Source organism: Epargyreus clarus, unplaced genomic scaffold (genome assembly GCF_041222505.1).
Source record: "Epargyreus clarus isolate Ecla_fem2 unplaced genomic scaffold, WU_Ecla_fem_2.2 ptg000003l, whole genome shotgun sequence".
In the NCBI taxonomy this organism is placed as follows: domain Eukaryota; kingdom Metazoa; phylum Arthropoda; class Insecta; order Lepidoptera; family Hesperiidae; genus Epargyreus; species Epargyreus clarus.
In genome coordinates, this window is record NW_027332211.1 from 637,617 (window position 1) to 659,024 (window position 21,408).

General features: G+C 33.6%; 1 protein-coding gene across 1 annotated transcript in view; it reads right to left on the bottom strand.

Annotated features, from left to right (window-relative positions):
• Positions 1-4,453: 4,453 nt before the first annotated feature.
• Positions 4,454-21,408, bottom strand: part of Corin (corin serine peptidase) — a 109,827-nt gene continuing 92,872 nt past the window's right edge. The window contains exons 13-17 of the mRNA XM_073082413.1: positions 15,223-15,403; positions 14,763-14,916; positions 14,327-14,450; positions 13,307-13,455; positions 4,454-11,369 (exon numbers count right to left, since the gene is read on the bottom strand). Of these exons, the coding sequence (XP_072938514.1) occupies positions 11,166-11,369; positions 13,307-13,455; positions 14,327-14,450; positions 14,763-14,916; positions 15,223-15,403 (812 nt within the window). The 3' untranslated portion in view covers positions 4,454-11,165. The remainder of the gene's footprint in view (positions 11,370-13,306; positions 13,456-14,326; positions 14,451-14,762; positions 14,917-15,222; positions 15,404-21,408) is intronic.

The following is a 21,408-nucleotide window of genomic DNA, read 5'->3' on the forward strand; positions in this document are numbered from 1 at the left end:
ACCTCAATATTACGTACTTATCTTGTTATAGCGAACAACTTCTACTTCAACTTCCTGAAGAATAGGGCCTCCGATTGGGATTTTTTTGTCTCGGCACTGTTTTAACCACTTTAACACACATTCCTCTACGTCCTTGAACTCGCATGATTTTAATCTTTTACTGTTTACATTCACACCACTTTCTTCTGAAAACTTATCTTTAAATTTTAAAATTGTAGCCAATGTACTTGCGGGAATCCCGAACTTATTAGCTATGTCTAATTTTTTCGTCATGGGATTTTGGTCAACATAATTAATGATGTTTCGCTTGTCTGCGACCGATAAGGAACACCTTTTACGTTTCTGAGCCATTTTAACTTAAATCTTTAACAATAGTGACGAGCAGAGGTGTTTACATTACTTTCCATCAAAACAACAATGATTACTTTACAAACAAAAGCGTGTCGAAACATGTCGAGACATGAATCACATTATAAGATTAAGAGTTATATTATTGGTGGAAACTTTATATAAAGGTTTTGGGTTGGCAAAATTCGTTAATTAGAGGTATGAATACTTTTTCTTGATAGTTGAAAATTCGTTATTAAGAGGTTGTACGCAAAGAATGTTCGCAATGTAAAGGTATATTTTATATTGACTCTTATGGACGATTCAAGGGGATTACGAAGAATTTGTTAAATCGAGGAAGTCGTTATATTGAGGTACGTTATATTAAGGTTGCACTTTATATAAAATCCAATAGTTCCCTGTGTCGACGGCAACCGCATCATTAATTACAAGCTTCGCTAGCTCGTCTTTTATAAAGACACAAATAGAATGCATATAATAATTTTGTACAAAATACCTTATATTTATAAAAAATTGTGCAATTTTTCTCTGATGTCAATTGATTTGAAAAGTGCACTTTTTAGCAAGTAGGCTAAAGATGATGGCTTCCATTATTCGAAATGCAATAGAGGCTATGAATAAATAGATAATTTTCCATGATAATTAATTAGCATAATAACTTTGCGCTTGCGTCATATCATTAAATTTAAGTGATATATTATTATATATATAAATAAATCATTGATGTGTTACGGAAAAATGTAAATGTTTTTCATATTAGTATCACTGTCATAATATTAATTATATTCGTTTGTTGATGAAATTTTTCATATTCTATTCGATCTGCCCGATGCAAAATGGCTCTTGTGACGTTGTATTAAGGACCAGTTATGAATGGAATTAAAAAATTAACGTTTGATTATTAATGAGAAAGTAGATTTCGATGCGAAAAAAATGATTGTCGTTCTTAAAAGTAATATAAGAAAGCAGTCTCCGAAATAATCAATTGTCTACGATATAAAAAACGTGACCTTATATTTTTGAGATTTTGTCGCCCTCACTAAGACTGCTCATGCTGGACAAAATATTGATGTGACTAATTCCAAATTAATTTTATTTATTAGTCAGCACTCTGGAGGGATGTTAATGGTTGTGGACTGGTCCTTAATAATTGTTACATCGTATATCTTAATATACAATATTATTATCATAGTGTTCATAGTTGTAGTCATGTGTCGATATCTTTATTTACACGTATAAACAAATATAGTAGATTGGATGTCTGTACTTACTTTAAATTTTAGAATTACTAGTGAGTGGACAAGGCCTTTTATTTAATCGTATACAGGCTATTGTAGATATGTATGTAAATCGTAAATATATTATTTAATTTTTAGTATCATAATATTCTACTGTTATCGAAAATTTTAAATTTTAGAGGGTAGGTATTGCCTAACAACTGTACAAGTGTAACTACAGACATTCATGAATAAATTTTAAAGTTTATTATAAATTATATATTTGACTGTAATTAATTTAGGACGTTTTACTATATTAAGGTTGTTGAGACAATCTCGAGGCTTTTAATTTTTATTGTACTTTGACTAATAATAGTTGTAGAGACTTGTGTGTTTGCCTTGTACTGTCAATTTTAATGGATTTGTAAGGTTTTCTACGGAGTACTATACCAAAATGTTGACTTACCAAACTACTTCCAGTGACTTCAAAATTTGAGTAGAGCACCCAAATTATTGATTGTTATGAAAACAATACCGCATCGATAAATATATCGCGTCCACAATAATTATCAGCTTCGAAAACAACACTTAAAATACAAGGTATTTACCTACTCCGTAGAAAACTATACGTTTTGTGGGAAGTATCCAACTTGCTAACTGTTGTACTTGACTTCGGGGCCCTGTTCCGTCTAAAACAAAAATAGGACCTTCCATAGCGTATTTAGCTCAATATATCAGTGTCTGTATATTCTTCTAAAGTGTAGCATTTTTTCTCAAAACATATTATCATAGAAAGTAATAATCTAAACGGCTTCAATCTGTGTAGAAAATAATGTGATTAAAATAATAGTATTTTTTGCGATGGCAATAGTTTTTTGAACAATTTTTGAATATATTCTAGCTGGCAATACTCAAATGGATGGCCATAAATTATATTAATATGTCCATAGATTGATTTTAGCTAAATTTTCGTAGGTTCCTTAGACAGTATTACGAGTGATCGGTCCAAATTCTAGCTGTGACACTGTGTGATCTTAACCGGTATCTCAAATTGCACTTGGCCATTGTTTTAACACGACTAATATTAAAGTAGTAGGGACCATAAATGTATCGTCCTTGTCATTTTGACTATACAAAATGCGCCAAATGGATATTGAATCGCAACTGTCATTTGGATCGATATTAATAACACTATGATTAAACATTAGCTGAATAAATTAGTTGGATGTTGCGTTCATCACCAACGGAACGACGGGCCGACCAATTAGTCAATTTAGAGAAAATACTCAAGACTGAACTAGAATGTGTGTATTTGATGTTGTTTTAACCGATTACGTTGACTGGCTGGATAGAACACGATGGACCGTACTGCGTTGTGATAAGAGTTAAGCGGTCTTAACATAATGTATACATCAACATGTTAACTTGAATCTCACTGTTACGGCGACACATCGGTGACATGTCGTTAACGTAATGTGTGCATGTTATCGTATATTATGTCACAAATTTAATAGTATGTACTTGAGATGTTAGAAAATAGTCGCCGATTTGTCGTCTCTGTCAATAACTCTTTATTCGATTTTGGAATGGTAACGAAATAAAAAAAAATGTTTAACTAATGTTAGTAGTACGCACTATCCTAGAAAATTGTGGATATATTAACGATATTATTTTTACTAGGACATTGATGAACTTTATTTTCTTTAGGCTTAACATGCTGCAAACTTCTGATATATTTTATGTTATACGGTGACATATCTGGCATCGTGTTTGTATGCTATCAAAGTCTCCGTAAATAGTAGAGGCAGGTTTTTAGAAATAACAACAGAATTTTGCAGTATACGAATATGTTAAGTCTCAGGACTTTTTCAGATTATGGCACATACGAGTAACAAAGATGGCTTTGACGCGATTGTCATTGTCTTATATGCCGTAGAAATAGGAATCAGCTCGTTTGCTTCTCACGTGGACATAATCATATTACTAACTACTAATTTACATTCAGGTAATACATACCTAGGTAAAGAAGCGACTCAATGTAAATAATACATTATTATTAACGTTTCTTTCATAGAAAAGATAGTATGCACCATTTTATTTTTTCTGTGTAACGAATAACTTTGTTAAAATTACTACGAAGATCAGAGTTACCGTAGCAGAGATATTATGTCATGTCAAGCCATCTTATACCATTAATGTATATCATACTGACTTCTTAGTATATGTATCTCTGGTGCGTGCCTATTTCTAGAATTGTCCCTACCTGAGCTTATACCATTTAAATCCGAGTGCTTTCATTTACAACTCTATAATGTTTGAAAACATTTAAAATCAGGGGTCGAGGTGAATAGTTACGGCTAGATATAAATATAATATTGCATCAACATAATTATGCAGTATTAAGAACATTTGTTTCATACATTATCTGTAATTCATACTAAAACTTGTGTGAAATGATGATTTATTCATTGTATAAAAAAACCTAAGATCGTTCTGCAAATATCTGTAGTCTGTTGCATTCAAAAAAATATTCCATGATTATGTGTCTCATATAAATTATAATTAATGTGCGGTGACAATACCAGTTTGTAAGAACCAAAATATTGTCACATTAATGAAATGTTATTGCTAAATACTAGATGTATGAAAACATTGTTGAAATGAGTTTGCCTCGCCCCTCAAATCTTTAAATGTGTTAAATATACTTATGAACGAGATTGTAACCACGATTATTAGGTAGTGGTTAACGCCTAGTTATTTGTACCTATTGTTGATTATGTAACTATATTGTATCCATTAGTAAAATGTAAATGAGACCCTATTGGATTTTTTGTATTTTTGATTTAATAACCCTTTGATGTTTTCATACTTCTCAATAAAAGACACCATATTATTATAATATTTAATTCAAGCTTGAGAAACAAAGTAAATCTACACAATGAAAACTATTAAGCGCCATCCACACTGCTTCCGGCTGACGACATAGAAACTAACATCAAAATACCTATGGAATGGCAATCAGATATTCAAAAACACGTCAAATAAACTTATGCTACTTAGATAGACAACAAGTGGAGTATTTCATTACACATAATTTTTGATGATTTTTTTCATTATTTTTATTCTGTAATCTCAAGATATGAAGTCATAAGAACTATTTGAAGGTCAGATGTATCCTTCATTGAGGAGTAGCCTTCATTCGCCATAACTCTCCTCACATAAATTATTCTTACTGTTACTCTGAGCTTCCTCACTAAACTCATCATACTAAAACTCAGCCGAGTATACACCGCGGCTAGTACCCATATTCCACTAGTTGCTATTTACAGAAATGAAAGTAAATACAACAATCTCATTATAGAATGTAAGCATTTTAAGACGTACCGATAAATAGAAAAATATCATTTAGCGTTAATAGGTTACAGATTGCCCCCGCATCACAACATTCACTAATAATAATGACAAATAGGTTTAGTGACTATATAGATAACCTAATGAATCTTTATACACTGACTTCTTGTTTATCTGGTACGTTTTGGTTTAATTTGGCGCTGACAAAAATTTAGGTATTAATTATTTGGACATGTGGGAACAATCTGTGTACAAAGGAACTATACAATTCTTCTAATTATTATTTGCGGTAGACTTATTAATTCATATAATGGAAATTTAGTTACTAAAAGTGACAAAATCATGAAAATATTGTTCTTAACAAAATATTTTAACAAACATTATATAAATTTGAGTTTTAATAACACTTTAATAAATATACATTTAAAGATTAGGTTTTGTATAAAACCACAAGGACATAAAGCAACATGTAATCTACAACATTTAACACCGATATAAATACTCCACAGATATTCGCTTAGAATAACTCATCTGTGAACAGAAGATATCTGGCTGTATAGAATAATTTGTGCGTGTCTATTACGTCTACACATACATTGGAAAAACTTTTTCTTCCTGGAATATGTAATATATGGACCTATAATAGTATTTATTTATTGTCAAATAGAACGGTTTCGCAGAACCAATTATACTAATTAACACCCTAATTAAATCATATATAAAACAATTTGATGTCGACATAAATAATAAATACAAATCAAATAACAATAAGTATATTCGATAGCGTTAACTTACACTTTAATTATGTCAATTGAATACGATTATTATATCATTTTATTTCTGCCAATGTTTATACTTCTTACATCTATTTGGTTTTATTGACTTTTATTTAATTAAAATTAAATCTTTACATCCATTTATTACAAATTCCATCGTCTTAACTTAGCTAAACTACAACAGATGCATAATTTGAATTAGTCAATCAATTTCAGAAGTTACTCTAATACATCGGTACTTACTTTACCTAGAACATCTCGTTTGTAAATATGTAAATAATAGATATTTATAAACACACGCCGTGTCCATTGCGTAACTACTTTGCGCGCTGTAAAACTGATCTAAAGCTTTATTGTCATTTTGTGACTTGAAATTGGAAATTTTAATATCAAAAATGACTTCTAGACTTTCTAAAAGTACTATATTAGAAAAATCCTACAAGATAGTCACATTATTGTCAAAAATTTATTATTTGTCCACATTGTCGTAGTGCAACGTAATATAGTTGCAAATTTTGTGAAAATACAACATTCACATGATAATGAACATTCTAGTAATGCCAAAAATATAATCTATATAAAATATTTTCGTTACATTAATGGTTGACTTATTGTACTTAATATATATTTAGTTTCTATTACAAAATAATTGATATAGATACTTTTGACATCGATCCTGCCGTGAAATTGACCGTCCGGTAAACCATCATTGCACAATGAAGATATGTTTTATATAGTTTTCTTCAGATATGTCTAAGTGTTCCTACGGTAAACACATTGAACATCGAATAGAGACTAACGACACGAGTAACCTACTGAAAGCCGTCACACAAGTAAAGGCGTTACATTTAAGTACTTATTATTATCGACAACACCGTACTAGGAATGAAGGATCTAGAGTTAAAAATGTATTCGGGATTTCATAAACTTCAATAATAAAAAAAATATACACTTGATGTATACCTACTTATTCATGAGTAAACATCTATTTGTAGGAGAGATTTACAAATTCGATTGGTATTTTTAATTTTGATAAAAAATTAAGATAGAAAAAATTATGTAACATGAATGTACAATATCGTACAAGTCATTTGCAGATTATAAAAAAATCATACTTCAATTGTAATGTGTCGTGTCAAATAAAAACTACCCTCACTAAACACTGGTACAATACAATTTAAATAATGGCCTAAAATAAATTATAATCTCTGTGTCTAACATTTTAAGCATATCAATTGTAGGTACGTTGTTTAAGTTTTCTTGGATATTATAACATTGATATGTTATTAAATATAGGTATCTCTATTTAGTCTTGGCCTTGCGGATTATTATTGATTTGACATAAAAGAAATGTAATTAGGTATACATACCAAACCATGAACATAATATGCATGTTGCATTTATGGGAACTTCAGATTACGTCATTCTTATGTAAATCTGAAATAATAAAATCATCGGAAATTTATTATCAGTATATTGCAAAATATGCAATATAAAATCAGGGAAAGCGCAACCCACCAAACCTTATAGCATTTAGATTTTTATATAAAAAGTTGGTAGTCACTATTACAATAACATGTAGGTATCTTTACATTTATAAATTTTAACCGATTTACGAGAGTGAGTCAAACCGGCTGACTCGAAGGTAATGCCTGAACACTTAACATTTCTTCTACTTATATACCAACAGCAATATATCTACATTTATACGACAATATAATTTTACATGTAAATCTACATGTTTATGTATAAATACTTAGAGCTGAACATGTAACATGTCCGAATAAAGCCAAATACCAATGCATCTCATGTTATTTATAATTGTCCTAGTGTTTCCACTAAACAGTCACTATTAACCAAACAAAGCGACACTAATACAGATTTGGGAAGTAAGATATCTACGACAAATCTTTCCTCGTATGAGAAAGTGTTTGGGACGTACCCGAAGAGTTCAATAAGTTCTCGGTGTAATTTAGGTACTAGTAGTGACTGAAATTTTCATTGACATTGTTTTTTTTTTTTTGTTAAAATCTCGAAACGTATTGAGTTAAAGAACTTGCGCTCATGTATGTGGCGTTTAAGAGGAAATCGGCACAATTTTCCAAATAGACCCCACATAAAAAATATAAGGCATAAAAAAATAAAAATACATTTATAGATATATACGTTATTTTTGTCTGTCGGCACCGAGAATGTATTGAATGCCCCCCGTAAAGGTATTAAATACGTACTTAAGTACATAAGGAAACGTAATATTGATACGATATGTACGATTCGTACATAGGTACATTATTTCATGCCTTCGTGTGAATTTTTAAACCATATTTATATATCTTTCGTGTGCATTAAATATGGATAGATTTAAACTGTAATTTGTTTTATTTATGGATATCAGTTTTTGCCATTAATAGGAATGTGAGTACCAGAATAAATGACACCGAGATCTCAAAATCTTAATTTTTATACTATAGTTTTTTCTCTTAGTCACATTTACTTGTTTTCCTTGCGTGTGGACATTAAATTATGTAACATGAACTCATGAACAATATTCATCAGGTGTTTGCTAGTTACCAAGACTTTCATCTCATTAGATTTTCAAGATTTTAGTAGATAATTCTAAAAACTTATTGTTTATTACTAAATATATACCATAACACATGCATTCATATATTATTTTTACATTCCATTTCTTGAATCTTATATTTGTAATAAACTAAAGGGGTAAACTTATTATTAACAAATCTTAATGAAGGAGAGGAGTGACAGTCACAGAACGCTAAAGCAGAACTACACAATGATTTTTTAATAATCTAGTCTTATCCTATGTATCTATTGAAATGGCAATAAACTTTCGAACCTCAATTTCTAAGACGATATGAAAATTCAGCAAGTAACATGTTAAATATTAACAAACGGTTGAAATTTTAACAAAGGCTACTTAATTAATTTAAAGTTGAATAGTACCTATTAAATAGATTAAATAAAAAACTCACTGCTTTAAAAAATAATTTTATACTATTAATAATTTTCTTCATTCTTTTGTACACATATACTCGTATCTGTTTCTTGAAACATATTGTAATAATTCCTAAGTCTATTGCCATTGGAAGTTTAATTATTCATATTAAACATCTAATTATGTCAGTCACTACGTCTCAGGAGAGAAAATATAAATCACACAACAGTGTCAAACACTTTTCTAAAAGGAATAGTTTTATCTATACAACAGAGTACGGTCAATATATCTGTGAGTACTCTTTTCTTTTATTTTCTCGTTAAAAATGTTAATTTCATGTATAAAGTACTCTTTTACTTAAGGAGCTATATAAAAATTTCAACTTTTAACACTAGTAGAAAAGCTCGAATTGAGAAGGGACTCATAAGAAGTCGACAACCTTTACTGTACGCGCGACAACGTAATTTCTATCCCCAAAGCTTGACATTAAAAAATTGAAATTCCTTAATTGTACCTACATGGATACTAACAACATGTATAAATAAGATTAATCTAAATTGATGCCTAGTTCCCATGTTGCCATCTATACCTAAGTATTTTTATTAGTGAATTTTGGGGTGAAATGCTTTTAAAAACTACATTGTCGTCCGTACGTCATTATATATCTATGAAATATACTATATTTTATAATAGTTAACTATTACAATAACTTTGAGCACAGATTTCGCATATTATTGTGTAGTTTATTTTATAGGAATCATGTGTAATATTTATTATAGACAAAGTAAAAGTTAAGAAATGGCGGAAATTGCATCCCAATTTAAAGTTATTTTAAAGTACTAAAACATTTAATTTCGGGTACATGTCCAAAAAATTACAAAAGCAACTTCCTGAAAACTATAAAAATACTGGTATACCAACTTTCCACATTGAAATACGTATGATAAAGATAGTTTAGGTTCCTACTTATATTTACTCAAATTAATATTTTGTTACAATACCGGGAAACAGTAACTTTATATTATCTAAATATAGAGTTATTAAATTATAGCATAATTCAATACTTCATGTAAATTATTTCTACATGAAAGACCAAATAAGAAAAGTTTCATATAAAGTCATTTTCGAACATACATATATTAAAACTACAACTATCTACACTATTATTCTGTGACTAATAGACGTCAAGAGTCTTACAGGCTATTAAAGCTATTTTACTAATTTTTCACAAAAGTGTTTTATTGTCCTCTCAATATTGTTATTACTTACTGGAATTCCCAAAGCAAGAAAACAGGTCTAAGATTACCACCTCCGCGCTAACATTGATTACGTTTAAGAGTGGTTATTGTCTCGGAAAGAACACAGCTTAGTTCTAATGCTTATGGAATCTCCATAAGACGGAAACACATAAACCACCCAGACAAAGTGTTACACATACTATTTTTTATTTCTATAAAAGCACTTTCATCTAGTACTACTAACACCAAACAGCAAAGAAATACACTCGGGCTAACCTGATTAGACATACGACAACGGAGAATAGAAAAGAAATAAGGATTTTTATATAAAAATCTCCTAAAAGTTAGGCTAAAGCTTCAGACCCTACGTCACTTATGTATAAGCCCTTACATTTTACACATCACTGTATATATATTATAAACATAATACTATGAAACTAGATATCCCGAGAAAAAGTATCGAGAGCTGAAATGAACGTTCAAAGTCTTAAAAAAGATCAACCTTGATACGTCACGGGTAAACTTTTTATACAATCGACTCACCATTTCATAATATAGGGTTTCATAGTATCACAGCGTCAAATAATTTACTTCACACGATAAACGAGTGACATGTAAAAATATTTAGCCATTTACCTCTGTCCGCGTTTAAAAGTTACTATCTCTTATCAATATTCATTGTATAAGTATTCACTACATTCTAGAAGACTTGTGTGTCTTTACAAGAATATTTATTGTCAATTTACATTTTTTATTGTCAATCGTAATACATTTATTGTCAATATTTATAACATTTATTGTCACTCCAAGAATACAATCATTAATATTTCGAATAAAATATTCAAAATCGTTTGTAAAGTCCGAGATTAAAATGTCTGGCAATCCAAAAACTGCGGATTGCTGTTAATAAATTATAAAATGGCGTCTGCTTAATTGTCCCGTTGTAACCACCTGGCCTTATAATTGTAACATGAATTATTGTTTCTCGGAAATTTTAAGTGATATTTTTATGTGTTTTTATGTAGGCGTCGGTAAACAATGAATTCCGCACATTTCATCGTGCGCCCAATAGTTTTTTTTTTTAATAAAAATATGCTATAGTCTTCCAAAAACTTATCGTAATCCCTATATGAAATTATATGCTGTCTATAATTACATGCCGCACAAATTATGTTAGTGGTTACAACGTTACAATCTCGCTTGAGCTCGCCTAAGTAATATCGTTTCCAGAGACCCGCTGTCGGGGGTCCCTGGCCTGGTGGTAGAGGCTGAACTGGTCTCAGAGATCCGTCTCAGACTTGGCGTCGTCGTCATTGTACAGCTCGATCTGTTGCTTGATCCAGGGGATGTACTTGGGGACGTACGCGTACACGCCGGGGAGGCGCGGGTGCGCGCACTTGATGCCCCACGAGACGATGCCTCCCACGTACCAGCGCGTGGAGTCCTCAGGGTCTTTGCACAGGAGCGGACCACCGGAATCGCCCTGAAATTTATAACCAATACGTCAATCGAAAATAAGAGCGGCGGCAAAATATAAAGTAAATAAATACGCTAAATATAAAAATAACATATTCTAGGTGTTACCTAGTTGTTTGTAACTTAACTGAACACATTTTAAAATTGCATTTATGTATCGTAAACTAAAACTTTCAATATCGTGTTAGTTACAGTAATTTATTACTTCCAATTAATAAAGTACGTAAATAAATCGAGTAAAATATTCGTTTTCATATGACGCCAATAAATAGGAAGAGAAAGAAGCACTTCGAATATTTGTAGAAAGAGCTAATAAGTTTGTAGAAAAACATAATATCGTCCAATGTTCCACGAGCTTGATATCCGGTTGAACGGTTATTTGTGTAACCGGGGCAGAGACGGTTAATATTGGTAGTTGTGCAAACACGTTTAAGACAAATAAAAATCCAAAAGGCTATGTAAATAAAGAAAGAATATTCTTTGAAAATAAATCAACTCTGCAATTTGTCTCATGTATAACATTATAATTAAAGTTTTTACGGTAAAGTATAGTTGGAACACACTTTATTTGTGTTCAAAGCGGGCGCAGCCGTTTGCTTGTAACTATTAACAATGTAGGTACACTTTGTAAAATTATATCTATATACTCAATAAATATATAACGTTTTTGTAACTTTGACGTTGGGCGCTTTGACCTAATTCTTAAGACTCGCAACTTGACGACAACATAAGTCAGAAGTTTGTGATTGAAGACTAACTTGTAAGGCCTCGAATAAGTCTACGTTATCACACAGTTAAAACGAATATTTGCAACAACTCTATCTCTATTGCATTCTTAGCCCACTGTATATTTATTTTCAACGAACTAGTGCTTTGTGAAGGCGGTAAATTACTTTGTGTTATTTACTCAGCAATGTTTGCCTTGTAACCGTATTTGTATTATGCTGTTGTATTCAGGTTTGCACGATGTGGTCACTTAGACCAAAGGAGTAGCAACGCATCCTAGGTCGACCTCCTGGCGTTAATTACGTGTGATCATGGCCGGCAATGACCACTTACCATTACACAGACGAAATTCTTGATTGTTACAACTATAAAATATAAAACATTAGCGCCGAGCTGGCAACTATGAACTTTTATGATGTTAATAAAGATTGAATAGCAACAGATCATACACAATCAAGAATTAACGAAGTTGATATCCGCCCATCAATTAGTTTACTCAGTAAGGATGGACAAACAGACAGCAGCGCTCCGCTCGCAGAAATTAGAAGATATGCCTAAATAAATTACCGATTAGATAAATACAAATATTAGCTCATCCGGTACAGATATACGGTAAAATATTTATTTAAGCGGAATATCACTCTATGAGAAAATAATTATTTAATATAGGTATTACACGTTACCGTTACCAAGTAATTTATTATACTAGGTGCGTTATTGTACTTTGCTTCAAAACTTCTATGTATGTGGAAGAGGTTCAATCTAACAATCTAATCTTGTGTAATCTAAAAATCTCGACACCGGTAAATTTACCTCAGATCAGTTATAGATAATATAATTATTAATTACCCTTCAGACTATATTCGAACTGTCCGTATGTACGGCATTTTTTAAATTAAAACAAGATAATACCTACCTACTACCAGGCATATGGTAATGAACGACCAAAGAACTGCCTAAACATAAAGCTGTTAAATTTTAGTAATTTATTGCGGGCTCTAATTGGAGATCTAGTAAAAATGCTCTACTGCAAGCTCATCTGCATTGAAAAATCAGAAGCAGAACAATCAGCCTATAAAATCATAGTTACGGCAGTACGTGGCGCACGGTACATACTTTTAATAATCTAATCTAATACGCAGTCAGAAATATCCTAGTTCCGGCAATGCTTGGCGTAAGTACATCACTACATGCACACGATAGGCACATTTCGCATACCTGGCAGGCGTCCTTGCCGCCCTCCGGGTAGCCGGCGCAGATCATGCCCTCGGTGACGTTGAGGTCGCGGTGCTCAAGCCACTGGTTGCACAGGTCCCGGTTCAGCACCGGCACCTCCACCTCGTTCACCGCGGGTTCGTATTCCGACACTGAAGGAGTGAGAGCATTCCGAATAATGTATAATTCATAAATTGCAAGCGCAAAAATACCTACATACTTAAAACATTTTATCCAGAAAATGTTTCAATGACTCCTACCTATACTCCTACCTACCTCCAACCTACTCCAAAGACCGGAGTGGCCTTTACTGTAGAAAATTTATGCTTTTTGCTAAGTTGAACGTGATTTTTTAATGGAAAGGTCTTGCATAGTTGCCAATTTAATAATGCAAGGAATTCATTCAAGACATGAAAACAATAACCCAACAGTGCCAACGTCATCACAACATCCCAAAAACGATTTTACTCCAAAAAAAATTCCCCAAATATTAAAGCTAACTCATCTGGCATACGAACCCAGCCACTCACATTCCCCAGTTTTCCATTACATCGCATGTTTGTTTGAAACCCACGCTAATAACTTTTGGATTTGCCAAAATCCCTCGTCAAATATCAGTTGGAACACGTACAGTTATTGCCGTGGGACAAATGCTGTTTTTAACAATTTTGAGCGGCGCGTTTCGAAACAAACTTCGTTCATAACTGGTTCTGTATATGCAAGATGTTGAAAAAACTTCGATAGCGTCATCACCGCCACATTTATTTCTGTCTCATAACAGCAGTGTTAAGCTGTTGTATTCTGGTTTGAAGGGTGTGGTAAGACACACTTTTCGATGCGATCCAGCTTAATCCTCATGGATAGCGGCGCATCTGTGGTCGGCCTCAGATAGGAATATCTAATCCAATCTGTGGTTGATTTTATAGATGTCCATGGGCGGCAGTAGCCACTTACCATCAAATGGACTGCATGCTCATCTGCTATTCCTATATTATCAAAAACCCTAGTAAATGATTGACTTACTATCCTTGTCGTCCCGCTTGCCCCAGCCGATGACGGTGCAGAGCGTGCCGGGCGCCAGCGCGCGCTGCGCCGGCGGCAAGCACACCGGCGACAGCTGCTCGTGGTACCGCACGCGGACGGCCAGCTGCGGGTAGGCAACGGTTACGATCCGAATCTCTAGGGAAATATTAATAACTGGAAACCCAAATTAAGACGAATCCAACGATACCTCACAATTATGTTGAAATCCGCTAAGCCGCTTGAGCGTGCCAAAAATGGGACATACATACATAGTACACACATACGCTCGAAAAACATTACCCTCCGGAGTCGGGTACCTTAACGCACTGATTTCCTGATTTTAAGACATTATATAATATTGAAGGTACAAGGAATTAGTTGGAATGCATTGCATATCGAAGTTGCAACAATCAACATCTAGGGTGAGCATACTTACCTGGAACAGTGCAATGTCGTTGTCATGAGCCACTCCGATGTTGTACTGCGGATGTGGCACCACCCTGCGCACCTTCACCTTCTGCCCGTAGTACGCGTGCGAGCGCCGCCGCGTGATGCCCAGCTGGATCGTCCAGCCGTTCACGTCTGAGTGGCTGTACACGACATTGTATCAATTACATTAAACATTTGCAAGCGAGCAAGCAATAAGCGTTAGTAATCACAGCTGTTTCGATAAAAATACTCGCAACTTTTAAGGAAGTGACGTTATGTATGTACTCGTAAGTCACATAACTGTAATTAGGCAAGGTAGCAATTATTCTGAAAACAAGAGTTCAGTGTTTGAAAAATTGAACAATTTAAGAATTGTTGGTGATGACGAATTACATATTACATACAGAAGGTAGGAATAATACAAATATCACAGAGGGTGTTAAGACACTCTTACTCCAGGTACTCACTTGCCAACACAGTGCGAGGCGGTGAGCACCCACTGATCCGCGACCAGCACCCCAGCGCAGTAGAACACCTCCTCGGGCCCGCCGAGGATCGCCGCCAGGAAGGGCCAGTCGCCGGGAGAGGCCTCCACACCGCCCACAATGCGTTTCGACCCACCGCCGACCACGCGACGTTTGCCACATTCTAGAACAAACATATTAGATCACATCTGTCAAACATCGCTCAGCTTAGAAAAAAATAAAAAAAAAAATTGTATTTGTATTTGTAGATATATCGATTGGTGGACACAGGCTTTCCTTAAGGATTTTGCTTAAATCGCTGCATTTGGCTACAATGTTGATTATTGATGACACTAAATTTTATTGATGCTTCTCATCTCATTGATAGGTACGGTACACACCTTTTATTACCTACTACCTTCGACGTACCTACTACTTACCGAATCACCGATACATAACAATCAATGTACATATGTATAACTAAAATCAAACACTGGCACAGTATAATGTAAGCCCATAATTACTTACATTTATTCCTAAATAATAAGAAAATAACACTTGGTATTTTAAAGTACACTTTAAATTTAATTTAAAAGCCTTTCTTGAGGACAATTCAAGTCCACGGTACGGTACGACGGTAATACAATTATTTATAACGAGACAGATTAGTAGCAGCGTAAAGAGAAAGAAAAGATGATGTTTTGCGGGTAGGTATTAAAGCCGCGTAATAACGGCTTTGTTCGCCCACCTCTCGTCCAGGGGTTTCTAAATTGAAATTTAAGCAAAACCCTTTTCAGCGGGGTAAACAATTATTATTGTGGTATAAGTCATAAGAGTTGATATCTTCAACATTGCTAATATTAGTTTAAGTATCATAATTCTTACTAATGGATTTTGCAAATAACTTCAATATGTAATCTTTTTGATTAACACGGCATGTAGTAATACATATTTTGAGCACACGTGGTGTGCTCAAAGCGGAAAATACTATTTAAATTTGAATATTGTAACACGACTCAAGAAAGTACCAATGGACATGTACCAATTTTTCGTGGTTAATGTTCACCAAACATTATCGAAATTTCTAATTTGCTAAGTATCTATAATTTTTATAATATTACGAACATTTAAATTTCGAAGTTACACTAATGTTTCAAGTGAATACCTAATTAGATAATAATATAATGTCCAGTTATCCATACAGAAAATCTTGTTCTAATGATCTTGTCCTAAAGAACAAGATTTTAAATCACTAAATCGATTTTTCATGTCTTCGATTTTTAATCATAAAGAACTGCCACCGTTACTAATATTGCTCCAAATCTCCGGTCTCCGGTTCTTGCGAAAGAAATAAAAGCTTGGTCCTAATTATTAAGAAGATTTTCCTTCGATTAAAACAGCGTAGCGAAAAATATGTAGGTATGTCTATAAGTTGAAATGAAAACGCTTGTAACTTGTACCATACCTACACCTGACGTACAGGGCAGCCATTACGGAAACATAATTAAAGTTTTACAATCTCGCGACTTACAATCGAGAAAAGCGGATTACGAGCGGACAACCCACCAGATCCTATTAACTGAACTGCAGGTGGCAACGGAGACTCCGCTGTCGGGAAATTAAACTGTATTTTGTTTTAGAAGTTGATCATTATTGTTGAAGGCGAAGACAGACTGCAGCGACAATAGACCGTAGGTTGATTAAAGCTATGAAATTATTAGGATTTAATTACTCAGGTAGGTTTAGTGCTTTTTATGTCATTAATTTGAGGTGTTTTAAGTAGGTAGGTATGTTTTAACACCTATTGTATTGCAATGCTTCAAGAGTTTACGAAGATATTATTTACTTTATACATACAAGTTATTATACATACTTTATTTTGATTTTATAAATATCTAAAGAACATAACTTATGATTGATTGATTAATGAATGATTAGCGTAACTAATCGGATTGGCGTGAAAACGCAAATACACAAACACATACCTATCCAAATCTATACTAATATTACAAAGAGGAAAACTTTGTTTGTTTGTTTGATTGTAATGAATAGCCTCAAAAACTACTGGACCGATTTAAAAAATTCTTTCACCATTCGAAAGCTACATTATCCACGAGTAACATAGGCTATATTCCATACGAAATATATTTGATAAATAGATTTTGAGGCGATACAAAGTTTGCCGGGTCAGCTAGCTAGTAATATATAAAAGTTCACACGCTAAACAAAAACTATTTTGATAAATAAATCGTCAGTAATGTTAATTAACTAACTTAAAAAAGTAAAATAAAAGCAATAATGTCTGTCGCAAAACTAAGTCTCATTATTATTACAACCGCTCAGTTGATATAATACATACCTTCGCAGAGGATATGCGGTAACTTAGGTAGCTACTTCCACTACAAGACCGAGATGATATCTGGCCGCAATAAAATATCCGTAACAATGCGTGGTGTCCTATCCAGTCAGGTGGACAATGACTGATGACGCGATAAATTCCCTGCTACATGTCTTGTATGTTGTTCCAGGTAATACATTTATAGCACACGACACGACATCTTTTGTTGATACATACCCATAAGAATATGAGAATATCGACTTGTATAAGATTAATAGATGCCGTACATATAGGGTACAGGAGACTTTTAAGTAGGTTACCAGCATTGTAAGTATCACTGTCTAATATAAAATGCACATTGGGAACACATCAGGTACACGTAATATTTAACTGGCTGTAGGTACTGAGTATCTTTATGGAAATCGATATTAGACTGTTGAAGTTTAGTTTGAATGCTGTTGACACCTTACTGTTTTTCTATTAGCCGCGACATGACAATACTTCTATTAACTGCCAATGGACACGACGAACAAATACTTCACATAAATGTTCACACCTAAATGACGCATGTCGTGTCGTATACCTGCTATTGTAACGGGCTCTCCCGTCAATTTATACGCTGTCAAAACCCTCTCCGCAGGAATTTAATAAAAATCGACATTGATCCCCTTAACGGTCATTATAACTGACGTTCGGCAGTTTATATGGTAAACGCTCTTCAGTTCCAGATTGGAAAATTTAATTTTTAATCCACTTATCTATGTTAAAAGGATCGAACACCCATCCAATACATTTTCGTTGCCGCATTCATCATTTTGTAGGTCAAATTATGAGATTACAAAAGTTCGCATAATATTCGCATAATATTAATAAAGAGCTCTTCTTATTCTTATAGCAAAAGTAATCAAAGCATTGATGAGTTAAGTACGAAACTTAAGTAATAAGACTGTGATTACTACGAGTATGCCGTGTAGTATTTATTTCTAAATTTTGTTCCTTCTAATACAAGTACATAGGTAACCGGAATTGATTGGCGAACATAGATACATTCTAAATTGAGATTACTCATCACAAATTAACACGTTAAGGTCAACGTCAATTACCTTTTTTTTTCGAGGGGGAAACCTTCAAAAGGTACCCGACGACGTGGGAACGACGCCGGGTTATGTGGGATTTTTACCCCACTAAAATTCTCCCGGTGGCCATCCTCAACGCTTGTTGGAGAACTCCGGGATCTCCGACGGAACACAACCTGAGCCCTCCAAGCGCGATGCCACAATCGGGCTCTATTGTGGGGAAACAGTTTTCGCTCTTCCCATACCGTGTAGTGTTTACGACGGTAGGCGACCACACATACCACCCTCCTTCCCGGGGTCGCTTGCTTGACGGTTCGAGCCCCCACTCTTGCCGCCCGAAACCCCCCTTTTAGTCGCCTCCTACGACAGACAGGGGATACCGTAGCCCTATTCTAGTCTCGGAACTACAGGGACGAACGTCAATTACCTAGGTAGTTAATTCGTTTGCATTACCTTTTTTATCATATATTCTACGATAGGTACATCGACAGAACGAATTGCATATTTTTATCGCCACTTGTACAAGCGGCTTCATTTATGTCCGTCCTAATGATGTACTTTGAAAAATTTACCACGTTCAAGCGCACAGAAGAATTACTGCGGCTTTTTTATTGGTCCTATAAAAATACGAGGAGTCCGTATGACCGATGCGACGATCGAATTAAATCGTGGGTCATAACGACCGTCGTTACAGGTAATGAAATCCAAGACGCAGAGGAATTTGAGGCATATCGTAAGGATCGAAAGTCCCTTTTTCTCGTCCAATCACCTTTCAGTATTTATGGCCCCGTAAGAAATTTAAGCGTTGTTAGTTCTAGCGGGCTTAATTAGTTTTCTTTTGCGATAGTCGGAGATTTTTGGAGAAATTCACTTGCTGGGCAATAGTGGTGGTTATAAAAAGACGTTTTATGAGAAAAGTTTGTACGCTTTAGTTATTAAAGTTTTGGCGCTGTCATGTAGGTAAACCGTCAGATCTTTTTTTTGTTATTTCTAAGAGAAAATGTTCGTTTTATTATAAACAATTACTTCAAAAGATTTAAGATTTGAATTTTGGAAGCCCTTCTTAAATACTTTCGTGAAGTGAATTCGTTAAGGAATATTTACAAGAGATTTTTTTATTATTGAATTTAGGATATATAAACTAATTAAAAATGTATAAGAAGATTAAGCAACCATAATTTGGTTTAATTGTTATCATAATAGTTTATGGTATTGATATGATCAAAGTATATATTTTTATTTAAATTGAGATTTTTGAAGAAATCTGTTAGACAGATATACGAGTATATCATTTTCTACGTATAAGTATAACTCTATATTCATTTTAAAATAAAGCCATAAGAACTACTATTTTAATGGAGTTTCGTTTCTAAGATCAATAAGGTGTTCTTGTCAGAAGGTAAACAAACATGTTTGTCATTTTTAGTATCAACCAAAAAAACAACATCAAAGGAATGCTGAACAAAATACTGGTATATTTTGATCATATTTCTTTAGGAACCCGCGTAATATTACAGTAGTAGATACCTATTTATTTTAAAAAATACCAAACCAACTGAAAGTTGTTTACAATTTGATTCCGAAACAATCCTCTTAGACGACTTCTGAAGAGTTTCATAGAGTCAGTTCGAAAGGTTCTATCGATGAAACATTATATATTTGAGGTTCTGACTCTCTTGCTGTTTTGTTCGTAGCCCTTTGAAAATATTTACCTACTATTTAAAAATTGAGACTCGAAGAACATTTAATATAATTAATAATATACATTTAACATTAATACGCAAAAAAATTATATATGTATAAACATATACATGTCTATGTCCAAAAGAAATAGAAAAACATATATTATTTTTTTCGTCCTACTATTTAAAACTTATCTCTATAGATATTCCAATTAAAACTGGCATACATGCCACTACTCCTTAATGCATTTATGAATTTCATCCAAGTCTGATACTGACATCTACTGAACGTAAAATAAATAAACAATGTAATTCGTTAACGATAGGTATCTCCACAGAAACAATTGCGGAAAAATCCAGCTCCATTGCCTTGAGAAATAAGTACCATTGAGAGAAAAAGTTATTTTCCTATTTCGAACATTTCTTAGGCTTCGGCTGCTAACTTGTTCATTATTTCAACAAAGGTACCGCTTTAAAGGGCGTTCATTATACTGCGTACAAAAGGTGTTTGTTTTAATATGAAACAAACATTTTAAGATTATATAAAAGTCTACGTAACGTTTCGTGTTTACGGTCTCCAATGTTACCGCCTCTCATCATCAACCCATTATTGTTCCATTGCTGGGCACGGGTCTCCTCTCAGAATGAGAAGGATTAGGTCAAAGTCCGTCGCATTGGCCAAGTGCGTATTGGTAGACTTTACATACCTTTGATATTTTTTTATAAATCTCTCAGGTGTGTAGTTTCCACACGATGGTTTCCTTCACTGTTTTTAAGCAAGTGATAATTAATTTCTAATACGCATATAACTTTGAAAAATCAGAGGCCTGGGATTTGAACCTCGGACGTCGCGATCGAGACGCCGAGTTTCTTTACCATCATCTTAACAATCACTGCTTAACTTAACCGCGTAACATTCAATCTGTGAATCACTGTCACATTAACACAAAGTTAGTACTTTATACATTACAAAATTTAATAGTGGCCCTGGGAAGGATGTGTATTTTTATTAGTTTGTATTAATACATGCAATTGAAATTTTGCATAAAACTGCACACTTCTTGAAGGAGGTAAAATAGTGTCGAATGCAAAA